General features: G+C 41.8%; 1 protein-coding gene across 2 annotated transcripts in view; it reads left to right on the forward strand.

Annotated features, from left to right (window-relative positions):
• The window catches only part of USP13 (ubiquitin specific peptidase 13), a 94,459-nt gene that overhangs the window by 60,462 nt on the left and 19,468 nt on the right, over positions 1 to 14,529 (forward strand). For both annotated transcript variants that reach the window (XM_087933509.1, XM_087933510.1), the window contains exons 10-12: positions 871 to 964; positions 10,541 to 10,666; positions 14,132 to 14,285. In XM_087933509.1, the coding sequence (XP_087789635.1) occupies positions 871 to 964; positions 10,541 to 10,666; positions 14,132 to 14,285 (374 nt within the window). The remainder of the gene's footprint in view (positions 1 to 870; positions 965 to 10,540; positions 10,667 to 14,131; positions 14,286 to 14,529) is intronic.

Here is a 14,529-nt window from a genome sequence, read left to right on the forward strand (position 1 = left end):
AAGACAGAGAGGACTCCTGGTTTGAAAGAGGGGCTCAAAGGGGCCATCTATGTTAAAACTGAACATCCCTCTCTCAGTAGAGAAGAGATATGCCACCACCTATCTGTTGTCTACAAGACAGTCCTTCCACAGACCAAGAAAGTTCCACACCTATTTTCTCTCTGATTCAGGTGACTCTGAGAGTATAGATAAATCCCCAACTGGCCTCAATGATTCTCAGAAAGCTAACAACCAACCGTCAGAGTGCTAATGGCCATAGAATATAAATCCTTCTATTCCCCACCATTCAGCCCGAACTGAAGAAGCTTCTGTCAACTCATCAAACGTTCCTGGTTCCATAAACTTTGGCCCCTGTTTCTGCTAAGGAGTTTTAGCCTCAGGTATTTTGTGGAGAGGTAGACCTTCTCCCCCACCTGGAATGGCCGCTGCGGGGCTCAGTGTTTCTCTACCTGTTTTTTTACAGGTCTGTGCTGCTTTAGCTAGCACTTTTTTAAAAACATTCTCCCAAGTTGCTTTCAGTGTTGACGTCCACTCGGTCAGGCTGACTGATGAGAGGGCAATCCCTTGGACACTCAGGTATTGGGATGAAGTCCAATGATTTAATTAGGGCTGGAATCCTGACAGCTTAATGAATAAGAAGCAAAACATTTTCAAAAGAAAGAAAAAGAAAATCCAGTTGCACTTTGAAAAGCACCTTTGAGACTTGAGGTTATAGTAGTCTTCTTGGCAATGCCTGATTAGATTTCCCGTTGACAGATGGCTGATTTAAACTTACTTTCTGCTTCCTGTCCTTTCTCCCTTTTAAAAGCTTATTGGGTAACTTTTGGTATGCTTTCTCTCTCTTCCCCTCCCCCTTCTCCCTTGCTGCAGGGCTAAATTGGGACATGGACTTCTTTCAGGCCAGTATTCAAAACCTCCAGTGAAATCTGAGCTCATTGAACAGGTGATGAAGGAGCAACACAAGGTATTTGACCCACCATATTCAGTTTGAGAATGAAGTAGAAGACAGATGAGAATAACCACCATCATTTTAGCAAGACAATCGTCTCCTTGAAAATCGCAGCTGGCAGTCAGCAGAAGTAGCCTGCAGTACTGCACTCTAACCACTGCGCCAGATAACAGATAATCAGAGTTGGAAGGGACCTTGTAGTTCTTCTAGCCCAACACCCTCGCCCAAGCGGGAGACCCTACACCATTTCTGATAAACGGCAGTCCAATCTCTTCTTGAAAGTCTCAAGTGATGGCGCTCCCACAACTTCTGAAGGCAAAAGCTGTTCCATTGGTTGATTGTTCTCACTGTCAGAAAGTTTCTCCTTATTTCCAGGTTGAATCTCTCCTTCTTCTACATAAGCCACCGCTTACGTAGCTCGGTATTTTATATTGTAGTAAGAGAACCTTTCAAGTCTGCATGCATTTCCTCCTCCCTTACTTCATCTTTATGAGAATTGGGGGTGGGTGACATTTTCTCAATTTATTTTTTTGGTCTGGACTTATGCCCTTCTTATCTGACTGTTGTTTTTGAAGTTGTCCAATGCTGTTGGGTTCAAGAATGGTTTCAAGACAGATGATACCACTCCCCTGCCAGAAGGAGACATTAACCAATGCATGGACACAACCTTAGGCCCCTTCCTAAAGAGGCCTTGACTAACCAGAAGAGCATGGGACCAGAAAAAAAGGGGGATTATTTCATAGGTAATCCTTGACTGCAATCTGGACGAGAATTTCCGTTGCTAAGCAAGGCAAGTTAAGTGAGTCACAGCCAATGCTATGGTCTTTTTGCCATGGTTGTTTAGCAAATCGCGGTCATTGTTAAGTGAATCTGGCTTTCTCCTTTGACTTTTTTTTTGTCAGAAGCTGCCTGGGAAGGTCACAAATGGTGATCACATGACCCCAGGATGCCTCAAAGAGTCATTAACTACTGCATAGACCCAACTATATGCCACCTCCTGGAGGCCAGAACTCAGGTGGCCAAGCTCACAGCCCTGAGGACTTCTACTTTGTCAGGATTGACCAGTTCAAACTTGTCCCAGATAATGGCACAGATTTATATCAGTGGCTTCCAAGGGAATTCAGCCTCAACATTACTACTTATACAAAGAATCGTTTCATGCAGCATAAATGTAGATTTTTGAGGAAAAATGGGTGTGTTTAAAAGTTATGTCAGTTGGTATCCCAGGGCAAACTCCTACTTTTTTTTTTTATTTTGGCAAAAAAGATGCCTTTGTATTCTGAAAGCATCCAGTGCAAAAGATCAGGTCCACATGTGAATGTCCAATTAAACTGATTTATTGCTAATCATGCCTCTGCAAAGGAATAAAGTGGTGCAGTGGCCTAGAGATGGAACCCCCTTGCCTCACAATCAAGAGGCTGTGAGTTCGATCCCAGGTAGAAGTAGATATTTCTCTCTCTGGGCACACTGAGAATATATCTGCTGAATATAACTCCGCATTGGCAACTGGAAGGGCATCCGGCCAGTAAACATTCAGCTCCATTCAGTTGGACAGACGGCACCCTGCAAGGGATTATGGGGCATTAAAAGAAGAAGAAGATGATGCCTCTGCACAGGAATCTTCTCAATGCTAAATTGATGCTAGATAAGGACCAGTGGAATTCAAGAGGTGGGGATAGACTTAATCCACTTGTGTCTATGTAGAGATTCTAGGGTGATCCTTCTTTTGACTCCACATCCAGATTCTGCCACTCTTTCTTCTATAGAAAGCAACACTGAGCTAGTACTGTACATAAAAGCTCTGGCCTGGGTTAAGAATGAAATAGGAAGCTATTTATGCCTGCCCTACTTTATAAACTTTGTTTACTGAGAAACCATTGACATAATATTTACATCTACTTAGCCTTTGAGTTCCAGGCAAGATTTTATTACCCCTAAATATGGAAACTCATTGCAGAGCTTCATATTTCACCTCTTACCTCCCTCTCTAAAGTTATTTATTTATTTATTCAGTTTTCATGGCTGTCTTCTCAACAAGTGACTCTGGGTGGGAGTGGGTCAAACAATCATAAAAAAAATTCTTTTTTTAAAAAAAATCCCATCATACTATATTTCCCAAGAAAATCCAACACAGACAACAACTCCAGAACTATTTATAACTCTTTCTACAGACTGGTACCGCTTCTGAATTTTTTGGGGGGATAATGAAGTCTTTAATTGCTTGGATAGAAATTACTGTAATTCTCATGTAAATCTCATTTTGTGATTTATATTGTACTGCTGAATGTTGCTATCAGTATTCGTAGGTTTTAATGATTCGTGGGTTTTTTAAACGCTTCAGTACATTCAGCTACTTTAATCTGTAAAAAGTAACCGATTCTAGGATGCTTGATTGGTTGGTTCTATCGTCCATCCATCTTTCTTCTATCTATCTATCATCTATCTATCATCTATCAATCATCTGTCTATCATCTATCATCTGTTTATCTCTATCTTCTATCTATCTATGATCAATCATCTATCAATCATCTGTCTATCATCTACCTACCTACCTATCATACCTACCTACCTACCATATCTACAATACCTACCTACCTCCATCCATCCATCCATTTTTATTATGTATTTATTTATTTATGAATTTACTAAATTTTATTAGCCACCTATCTTTCCACTTGGTGCTTTGTTTTTTTCTTTTTCTTATTTGTTGCCCCTTTTCGATGTGCCTTTTTTCATAGGTAGATACAGATGGTATATTTAAAAAAGGAAAGGTCGCTGTGTAACCGATACAGGCAATGGGGTAGCTAATGAGGATATTTTTCTTCTGGGAAGAACTATATGGGTAAACAGAGAGAGAGATATATTTATGGAGGGCTGCAATTTGAATCAGTAGGTTAATCAGCTGAACTTCGTCTAGAAGGCAAATTTTGCGAGCGATTGAATGTCAGGCCAAGAGTTTATAAAGTAGCTCTTTCTGAAAGCTCCTTTGATTGCATTTTATTTTGATTGTGCATTTTTTGATTTCTGTGCTATGATTGTTTGAAGACCCGAAATTGGAGGTCCTAAAAAGAGGTCAATGAAAGCATATCAAATGAAATCAAAGACGTTTAAAGGCCTCCTAGAGAGAGAGAGAGAGAGAGCTATGCAGATTTTTTGAAAACAGATGGAAGACCAAATGCATATAATTTGGAGGCGAGAAAATGCTGACAGTGACAATTTCTTTCTAATAATGAGTAATAGCAGCTTTTCTTTATTTATTCAATATCTCAGTCAAAAAAAACTCCACATGATTCTCCATATCGTAGTCAACCTCTCATGACTTCACGGACCAATTCATGAAACTTTCTTGGCAATACCATAGATTTTTTTTTTTTAATTGCCTATTTAGTCTCCAGTCTTTGGATTCATTAGTGTTCTCCATCCAAGTCCTAATCATTTGCTAATGAATATGCTGAACGTTGATAATCTGCCTTTGGGATATCTTGGAGAACCGATGCAGTCTCTAGACTTTAAAAATGGAAAAAGAGGTGTCTCCAGAGAATGACCATAAATATTCTGTCTACTTCTGGATACTGCGTTTTAAGAAGGATTGGGAGAAACTGATATAGAGAAAGATAGTGAGATGGTCAGGAAGCTAGAAAGTAAGTTCTCTGATGAGAGATTGAAAAGATGGTGATTGTCTGGCTTTGAGAAGACAAGATAAAAGGTGAATTTGCTAACATACTTTAGATCGGGTGGGATTCAAATTTTTTAACAACTGGTTCTGTGGGTGTGGCCAGGTGGGCATGGCCATTAGACTGGGTTGGCGTGGCTTCTTTTTTTTTTGCAGTAACCCCCTCCCCCACGTGACCCTTTTTGCCTCCTGGGCCTCGGGGAACCCTCCTGGGCAAAGCAATAAGACAGCGAGGGGGATCCTGGCACAGCTGATCATTGGAACAGCCGATTGTCAGGAGGTGAAACAAAAAAAAACCCTTAAGGGGTGACTGGGCGGGGGACAATGCAGTCAGCAATGTTGGGCATTCATGCAATGTTGGGAGGGGAGGAGCAGGTGGGGAGGGGCAGGGGCAGCCAGTGGCATGATTTGCCAGTTATCTGAACTGCACAGAATCGTAACAACCGGTCCTATAAAACCGGTCGGAACCTGTAGAATCTCATCCCTGCTTTAGATATTGGAAGGGATGTCTTGTTCTCGATTGCACTAGAATGCAGAATGGATTAAAGATACACGAAGGCAGATTTCTACTGAATGTTAGAAAGCTTCCCAACAGTAAGAGAAATGTAACAGAGGCACAAATTATAAGAAAGGTATCAGTCTACCCATCGTTGGATAATTTCCAGCAAAGTCTAGAATGATCGTTGGTTGTCCAACGTTTTGGCTTACCTGGCCCCATTGAGTGACGAGGAAATGTCTTGGGCCCCGTATAAAATATAGAATGTAATTAATGTCTATTAATAACAAACATCCTTTATTTTTCATATAGATAGCCTTCGACTTACAACAGTTCATTAAGTGACGAAAGTTAGAGCGGCACTGAAAACAGTGACTTTGTCAGCGTTCCAGAAAACCTCAACTCCAATAAATAACTCTGAGACAGACATGTTCACAAAGTTTCCTTTAATTAGAGTAGTAAACTGGCACATCTGGGAAATCCCGAACCTGAAAGTTCCAGGTTTCCCTTCAATAAGTAAAAAATTACAAATCCACCCCCTGCACCCCTCATTCTATCACATGCCCCAATCACCATTCATCCCAACTTGAGACATCTCATCAACTATTCCTTAGCCCGGTGCAGGAATAACATGACCTTGACTTTAAAGAAGAATGCTATTATGTCTAACCACATACGCTCCACGAAATTCCCCCTCCCATTTTCCCAGGCTCAAGAATGTGGCAGTGTGGAAGCTTCTGGTGCTAATATGGCTTCCAAAGCTGACAGACTTATGATCATTTTTCACAGTTATGCCCAGGGCTGGGATTCAGCTGGTTCGGACCAATTTGGGTGAACCGGTAGTTCCAGCAATTAGTTGGCCCTGCCCACCTGACCTAGTCTGTCCTATAGTTCCGTGTTTTGCAGCTCAGCTGATTTGCGCAGCAGAGTGCCGCGCCTCAGCTCTTTTACTCACTGGGACTGCAGCAGAAGGTAAGTTTTAGAGCTGAAAGTGAGCGGTTTTCAAACGCTGAGCGTGCTCACCAAACCAGTTATACCAGTTGAATCCCACCATTGCTTATGCCCGTTGCAGCATTCCCTAATCACATGATCTGAATTCAGATGCTTGGCAGCTGACTGGTATTTCCGACAGTTGCAGTATCCCAAGGTTGTGTGATTTCCCTCTTGTGACCTTCTCACAAGCAAAGTCAACGGGGAAGCCAGATCCATTAACAATTGTGTTACTAACTTAACAACTACTGTGATTCACTTAACTGCTCTGTCAAGAAAGGCCAAAAAATAGGCCCAAACTCACTTCACAAATGTTTCACTTAGCAACCGAAATTTTGGGCTCAGTTGTGGTAATAAGTCAAGGACTACCTGTCCAGGGCTGCATAAGGGCCTGTGGGCTATGGGTTGCACATGCCTGGTCTAGATAGTCATCTGTTGGGTGCTTCAGTGTTGAATCTCATCGTGAGAAGAGGGATGGGGTTGATTTTAATTATATGAGTTTAACCAGGACTGCCCCTGTTTAATGTTTCACAGTCAAGTAAGTTGGATAGGGGCCATCCGATGACTGGACAAACAGAAGTTTTACTAATGAACCACTTTCTGGAATGGAATGAAGAGAATCAGAATTAGAATAGAATAGAGTAGAATAGAATAGAATTCTTTATTGGCCGTGTGATTGGACACATAAGGAATTTATCTTGGTGCATATGCTCTCAGTGTACATAAAAGAAAAGATATATTTGTCAAGAATCATAAGGTACAACGCTTAATAATAGTCATAGGCAGTGGTGGGATTCAAATTTTCTACTACCGGTTCTGTGGGTGTGGCTTGGTGGGCATGGCAGGGGAAGGATACTGTAAAATCTCCAATCAGAGGTGCTATTTGCCGGTTCTCCGAACTACTCAAAATTTCCGCTACCGGTTCTCCAGAACTAGTCAGAACCTGCTGAAGACCACCTCTAGTCATAGGGTACAATAAGCAATCAAATCATACTAAGAAACAGTCAATATAAATCATAAGGATACAAGCAACAAAGTTACAGTCATATAGTCAATAACAGAGTTGGAAGGGACCTTGGAGGTCTTCTAGTCCAACCCCCTGCTTAGGCAGGAAACCCTATGCCATTTCAGACAAATGGTTATCTAATCTCTTCTTAAAAACTTCCAGTGTCAGATAATTCACAACTTCTGGAGGCAAGTTGTTCCACTGATTAATTGTTCTAACTGTCAGGGAATTTCTCCTTAGTTCTATGTTGCTTCTCTCGTTGGTTAGTTTCCACCCGGTGCTTCTTGTCCTGCCCTCAGGTGCTTTGGAGAGTAGCTTGACTCCCTCTTCTTTGCAGCAGCCCCTGAGATATTGGAACATTGCTATCATGTCACCGCTAGTCCTTCTTTTCATCAAACTACTGTAGATATACCCAGCAGCTGTTCTTTATATGTTTTAGCCTCCAAATGAGATCAGTTGTCCTTGTTAAAGGCTCAGTTCTGATTTATTGAATGGATGAGATGTTTCTGAAAGACTTAGGAAAACATTGGCATTTATTCTCCCCTCCAAGATGTGTGACAATCAGTGGTGGGCAGAACCTGCATGTTTTGAGGTCTCAGCCTGTAAGAGGCCATGTTATGTTCTTCTACCTTGCACAGGGAGAATTACGAATTTGGCACCCCACTGCAAATGTGTTTTACTTCTGTGATTTTGGGGCCACCAGAGTGGGTAGGAATGTCATAGCACAGGAGTGTCCAACTTTGGCAAGTTTAAGACTTGTGGACTTCAACTCCCAGAATTCCCCCAGCCATCTGGGAGTTGAAGTCCACAAATCTTAAACTTGTCAAAGTTGGACACCCCTGTCAAAAGGCTTTGGCAGCTGCTGCCTTACCACATTGGGATGTTTCTGGTACCTCCAAAATTGCATTCATATCCTTCACAGGCAGAAAGCATAACGGATGAGCGTGTTTGCTTCTTCTCATTGACTACATCTCTATAAATATAGCCTTCTTATTTAGATGGATGGCATACAGCTTACATGCACGCCTGTTAATGCCCTTTATAAAGAGTTATCCTAATATCATGCCACCATTGGACGTCAACGGAGTGCCTCCTGCCTAAATTATCTGTGTGAAAGGTTGAATAATCCAAGTCATCTTATTTTTAACCAAGCTGTTTTGCAACCATTGAAGAGGAAAGCATGGTCAGAATTTTCTATTGCTGTATATAAATACGCATAGATAGTCATCCGGATGCTGAAACGTGTCATAACATATTCCGGTTTTGGAAGGTTGGTAACTTGACCATAATGGAATATATGTTCCCCTTAAGGAGTTAGGGTAGAAAATTCAGAGAAAGGATAATTAAGAAAAGAAAGAAAGAGAGAGAGAAAGAGAAAGAAAGAGAAAAGAAAGAAAGAAAGAAAGAAAGAAAAAAGAAAGAAAGAAAGAAAGAAAAAGAAAGAAAGAGAAAGAAAGAAAGAAAAAGAAAGAGAAAGAAGGAAGGAAGGAAGCATAGATTAGGTAAGTAGATAGGTGGATAGATGGATGGATGGATGGATGGATAGACAGATAGATAGATAGATAGATAGAAGGATGGATGTTTCTCATTTTTAATCTCCTTTGCTTTCCTTAAAGCATAAGTGTAAGATGGAAAGAAATCAAATGAATGGGCTGAAAGTGGAGAATTTCCAATAGGTAACAGCGGAGATATAGTTATATTATATTAAACAATATTTTTAAATATTTTTAAACAATACATCTTTGATTGAGGGATGTTAAGCATTGTAGTTGTGTGTATGGGTGCATAAGAGAGTTATGTGTGAGATAGGATGGGACAAATGAACACATTATTCCAATTCTGGCAAAAACCAAGAGTCTCCAAGAAACAAAACAACGCAATGACACAACCTAAAATTTCTTCATTTCCTGCCTTTAACACACTTGTTACCAAAAGGCACAATTCACCTACTTGATCTGTTTTATTATTTTTTTTGGAGGGGGACATTTACATTTAACTTACTATACTCATTTACTCCATTTTCCTTGCCAAATGCAATTTAGAAACCATTTATTTGGCAACAGGTTCAAAGTTACAACAGCACTGAAAAAAGTGACTTAAGACAAGTTCTCGTACTTAAGACTGTCACAGCATTGCACAGTCTCAACTGGGATGTATTTACAATGACAGCTTGCCATCAGAAGTTGTGGGTGTTTCATCACTGGAGGTTCTTAAGAAGAGACCGGACAGTCACTTGTCTGACATTGTATAAGGTCTCCTCCTTTACCAAGGCCCCTTCCAGCTCTATTCCTATTGATTGATTGGTTGCAGTGTTTTGAGGTGGGTGGGTGTGTCACATGACCATATTTCGCAACTTTTCCAGCTGGTTTCTGACAAACAAAGTCAGTGGGGGAAGCCAGATTCAAAGTCAGATATCAGATTCGCTTAATGACCATGTGATTCACTCAACATCTGCAGTGATTTAGTTTAAGAACCGTGGCCCTAAAATCAGGCATGGCTGATTTAATAACCGCCTTGGTTTAGCAAAGGAAATTCTGGTCTGAATTCTTCTTGCAAGTTAAGGACCTTGATCTTTTAATAATTGATTTTCATTATCAGAGGTGGTATTCAGCAGATTCTGGCCAGTTCTGGAGAACTGGTAGTGGAAATTTTGAGTAGTTCGGAAAACTGGCAAATCCCACCTCTGACTGGCCCCGCCCCCATCTATTCTCTGCCTCCCGAGTCCCAGCTGATAGGCTGGGTCTTCTTTTGTTGCCCCCTGCACAGGAGAACGGAGCTGGAAAGCAGGTTAGTGGGGTGGGGAAGGAATGGGGATTTTGCAGTAACCTTCCCCTGCCACACCCACCAAGCAATGCCATGCCCACCAAGCAATGCCATGCCCACCAAAGCAACGCGCACAGAACTGGTAGTAAATTTTTTTGAATCCCACCACTGTTCATTATCTATACTTTTCGTTGGTTGGTACAATCTATTTACCATTATCCGCTAAGAATGGAAACGTCATTCTGTGAATCTGCAGGATAGAATCAGCGTTTGCACTCTCCATCTGTCATATTGCAAGAGTGTGCAGGCCGTGAAGAAACGCATGAACGAACGTATGTATATGGCACTCCATACAATGAACGGCATTTTCTGCAAGGAGGATAAACTACTGTCACACTTATAATGAATCTCTTGCCACGGAATTCTAATGTGCATATTTTCACTAACAAAACCAGAATCAAGCAGCGTCAAAGCAATTCTTCTCCTCTCTCCTTCCATTTTTTGGGAACGGGGGTGGGGGGGGGAATGGATAAAATGAAAATAATAGATTTTTTTGTCAGAGTTACTGAAAATAAAGGTTCGCAATAGTTGCTACCCTGTTCAGAAATATGTTTCGAAAATGTACTTAGCCTCTTTTCCTTTCCTTCTCGTTTTGTGTTTCAGCCTCAGCGCAATGGTATTTCTCCACGCATGTTCAAAGCTTTTGTAAGCAAAGGGCACCCCGAATTTTCCTCCAGTCGGCAACAAGATGCACTAGAATTTTTCCTGCACCTTATCAACCTGATAGAGGTGAGCAAAGGTTAATGTCTTTTTTCACATGAATAAACTAGCAAAAGATAATATCAACCATTCTTGCACAAACATTTAGAAGTTTTATTTATAGATGAATGTGGTACCAACTGTCAGGTCTCTGGTCAAGGATATCTGTGAATTTCAGTTCTTCTCAAAGTCGAAACTCACATACTGTATAGGATCCAACTGAAAGACATTTTAAGAACTTGGTACTGGTAGATATCTTGCTTTATTACAGACAAGAAGGAAGACTAATCTCTCTAAATCTTCCTTCCTTCCTTCCTTCCTTCCTTCCTTCCTTCCTTCCTTCCTTCCTTCCTTCCTTCCTTCCTTCCTTCCTTCCTTCCTTCCTTCCTCCTTCTTTCCTTCCTTCCTTCCTTCCTTCCTTCCTTCCTTCCTTCCTTCCTTCCTTCCTTCCTTCCTTCCTTCCTTCCTTCCTTCCTTCCTTCCTTCCTTCCTTCCCTTCCACCCTCCCTCCTTCCTTCTTTCCTTCCTTCCCTTCCACCCTCCCTCCCTCCTTGTTTCCTTCCTTCCTTCCTTCTTTCTTTCCTTCCTTCCCTTCCACCCTCTCTCCTTCCTTCTTTCCTTCCTTCCTTGTTTCCTTCCTTCCTTCCTTCCCTTCCACCCTTCCTCCTTCCTTCTTTCTTTCCTTCCTTCCTTTTCACCCTCCCTCCCTTCCCACCTGTATATCTACCTATCTATACACATACATACATATATACATACGTACATGAGACTAGCATGCTTCAGAATACAGAAATCAGGCATAGTCCTCAATTTGCAGCCATTCATTTTTAAAGGAAGGGCACCAGAGGTGGTATTCAGCAGGTTCTGGAGAACCAGTAGCGGAAATTTTGAGTAGTTTGGAGAACCGGCAAATACCACCTCTGACTGGCCCCGCCCCCATCTATTCTCTGCCTCCCGAGTCCCAGCTGATTGGCAGGATCTTCTTTTGTTGCCCCCTGCACAGGAGAATGGAGCTGGAAAGCAGGTTAGTGGGGTGAGGAGGGAATGGGGATTTTGCAGTATCCTTTCCCTGCCACGCCCACCAAGCCACACCGCGCCCAGTGCGCCATGCCATGCCCCACAGAACCAGTAGTAAAATCCCACCACTGGAGGGCACCCTGTTGGGTAGGCAACTGTGAGATATAAAGAAATCCTACACTAGTAGGATTTGACTTATGACCATAACTGAGTCCCAAATTCATATTGATGAGACATTTGTTAAGTGAGCTTTGCCCTCATTTTACGACTTTTCTTGCCACAGTTGTTAAGTGAATCTGGCTTCCTCATTGACTTTGCTTGTCAGAAGGTTGCAAAAGGGAATTATGTGACCCTGGGACCCCGGTCATAAATATGAACTAGTTGCCAAGCACCCAAATTTTGATCATGTGACCATGGGAAGGCTGCAACAGTCGTAAGAGTGAAAAACAGTCCTAAGTTTCAGTGCTGTTGTAACTTGGAACGGTCACTAAATGGACTGTTGTAAGTTGAGGACGGCCTCTATTTCAAATTGTGATCTGCTTGTAATTGTGATCTACTTGTGATTGTGATATCTCATTCAATCCCATGGGGAGGTTTGCAGTTGAAGTTCTCAAATACCCTTATTTCATACCGGTATATGATTAGGTTTATTACAAAACTCAGGCAACCATAAAGAGGTCACTCGTAGGATGCCTTTTGTTGATAAATGATCCACAAATGTAGAATATATACCAGATCATATTAAGCATTTCCAACCCTTATTGATTTCACTCTGAGTTCTCTGCTGAAATCAATGAGCCTTCAAGTTATGAAACCTTCATTGGCTCGCATACCGTTCTGACCCAAACCCTTTTTTCAGTAAGAAAAACAATAACCAAAAAGAACAGAAACCTTTTAATGAGTCTTACGAATCCCCGGTTAAAAGGCTGCTGCAAACTAATTAACTTTGATAAACACAAACTTTGCCAAAACTGCAAGACTGCCAAAAATCACAGATAAGAAATATTTCACAACACAAGAGTCTACAAATACCAAATTAAGATACTGTAATGTCCACGAGGCTGAGTTTCAAAACATCTTTGCTTCCTGCAAAGAATGTTCGTTTCACAGCTGGCTTTTATCTTCTTGAAGGAGGGGCCATTACATTGCAGCCTTACTTCTGAGTTGCCTGTGCGGTTGAAGCTGCTCTTTCCTACGAGCAATCCTATGTGCATGCGCACTTGGCACAGGCTCCTCAGGAACCTCCTCATCGCTGCTCCCAGCCCCCACAAACTCTGAAGGTAGCAGTCCACTCCCTAATGGTCCTGGCCCCTCATCTGAGTCGTCGCTCTCCTCAACCGTCCGCACCTGCTGCCAGCTAACCACAACACAATGATTTTTTTTTTTTGAAAAATTGAGCAGTATACATTTAACAGAGAAGGAACTTCTGTACTGTTAAAATGCTGACTGTTAAAATGCTGACTGATGTCTTTGAAGCTCTTGTTCCCCCAGTGGAGAATACAAAGCTACAGTTTACTTCCCTGGTGTACTGTGCAATGTGTTTTTTCATACGCACAAATCCTTAATCTTAAGTATCTCCAGAGGTAGAGATGTATCTATTTCTAGAACCACGAAAGTGCAATTTGACAAGGCAATTACAGCTTTCCACAGCTTGACGTCCCTTGAGATATCTCAAATAACAAATTCAACATCCTCAGCTAGGATTTTGAGAGTTCCGGGTTGTACAAATGGTGGGACTTTTATTACGTGCCTTAATTCTGATTTACTAAGGCTTGAGATGGTGGCATGGGAATTGTTTGGGTTTTTCAAGCTCTTTCCAAGCTGGCGTATTGTTTTCTTGAAAACTCTAGTGGTAAAAAGATACTTATATGTCCTGGGATAATCGACAATTGACTTCCTGTATGATATGGGATAGTCCACAATCAATTGTGTTGTCAAGATTTGTTTATTTAAAACATTTAAAACATCAGACCCTAAAAAGAATTACACTGCCATACATCAACCACAAATAAACTAAAAGTCTGTAGAGATTCTCAGTCATCCAGGTCATGGTTGTCCCAAAGGTGCTTTTTCAGGAGGCAAGTCTTTTGAAGACGTTTCGCTTCTCACCCAAGAAGCTTCTTCAGCTCTTGACTGGGGAATGGAAGGATTTGTACTCCTTGCAGACAGCTGGCCATTTGCACTCTTTTTAGAGGGCATCCTTTTAGCTATATAATTTGGGATTACACCCTTTGAATGGTGTGGGGATACGAATGGATTTCCAAAGAAAAATTGCAGACTACAGGAACCAGGAGCATTATTCAGGTGGCTACGCCCACCTTGGCCCCCTGAGGTCAAACACAACCCTAATGCGACCCTCAATGAAATCGAGTTTGACACACCTGCCTTAAACATATCCATTTCACAACCAGCTCTGAGCAACTCCCAATCAAAATGCTTGCTTAGGTGTCACCTTTTTTTTTTTTTTTTGCTTTTCAGAGAAACCGAATTGGCTCGGAAAACCCCAGCGATGTCTTCCGTTTCTTGGTTGAAGAGCGGACGCAGTGCTGCCAAACCAGAAAAGTACGGTACACAGAGAGGGTGGAATATCTCATGCAATTGCCCGTTGCAATGGAAGCTGCGATAAATAAAGGTAAAGTGCATGTACGAGTTGTCTATCATTCAGATATAATTCAGGGATGCGTCCCAGTTCAGTCTCATGAATGACTTGCATTATGAACAATCTGCTATGGATTCAGCAACAAAGTCAAACATTTGCATTTCGCACGATCAGGGGAGGGATTCTACTGGTTGGACCAGATCGGGTGAACCCCTTGTTTCGATGATCAGCTGGCTCCAAACTGGTTCGCTGCGACTTGCATGTGGGCCGCCCGTCT

The sequence above is a fragment of the Pseudonaja textilis genome, chromosome 4 (genome assembly GCF_049901715.1).
Source record: "Pseudonaja textilis isolate UNSWEBS1 chromosome 4, rPseTex1.2, whole genome shotgun sequence".
Taxonomy (NCBI): domain Eukaryota; kingdom Metazoa; phylum Chordata; class Lepidosauria; order Squamata; family Elapidae; genus Pseudonaja; species Pseudonaja textilis.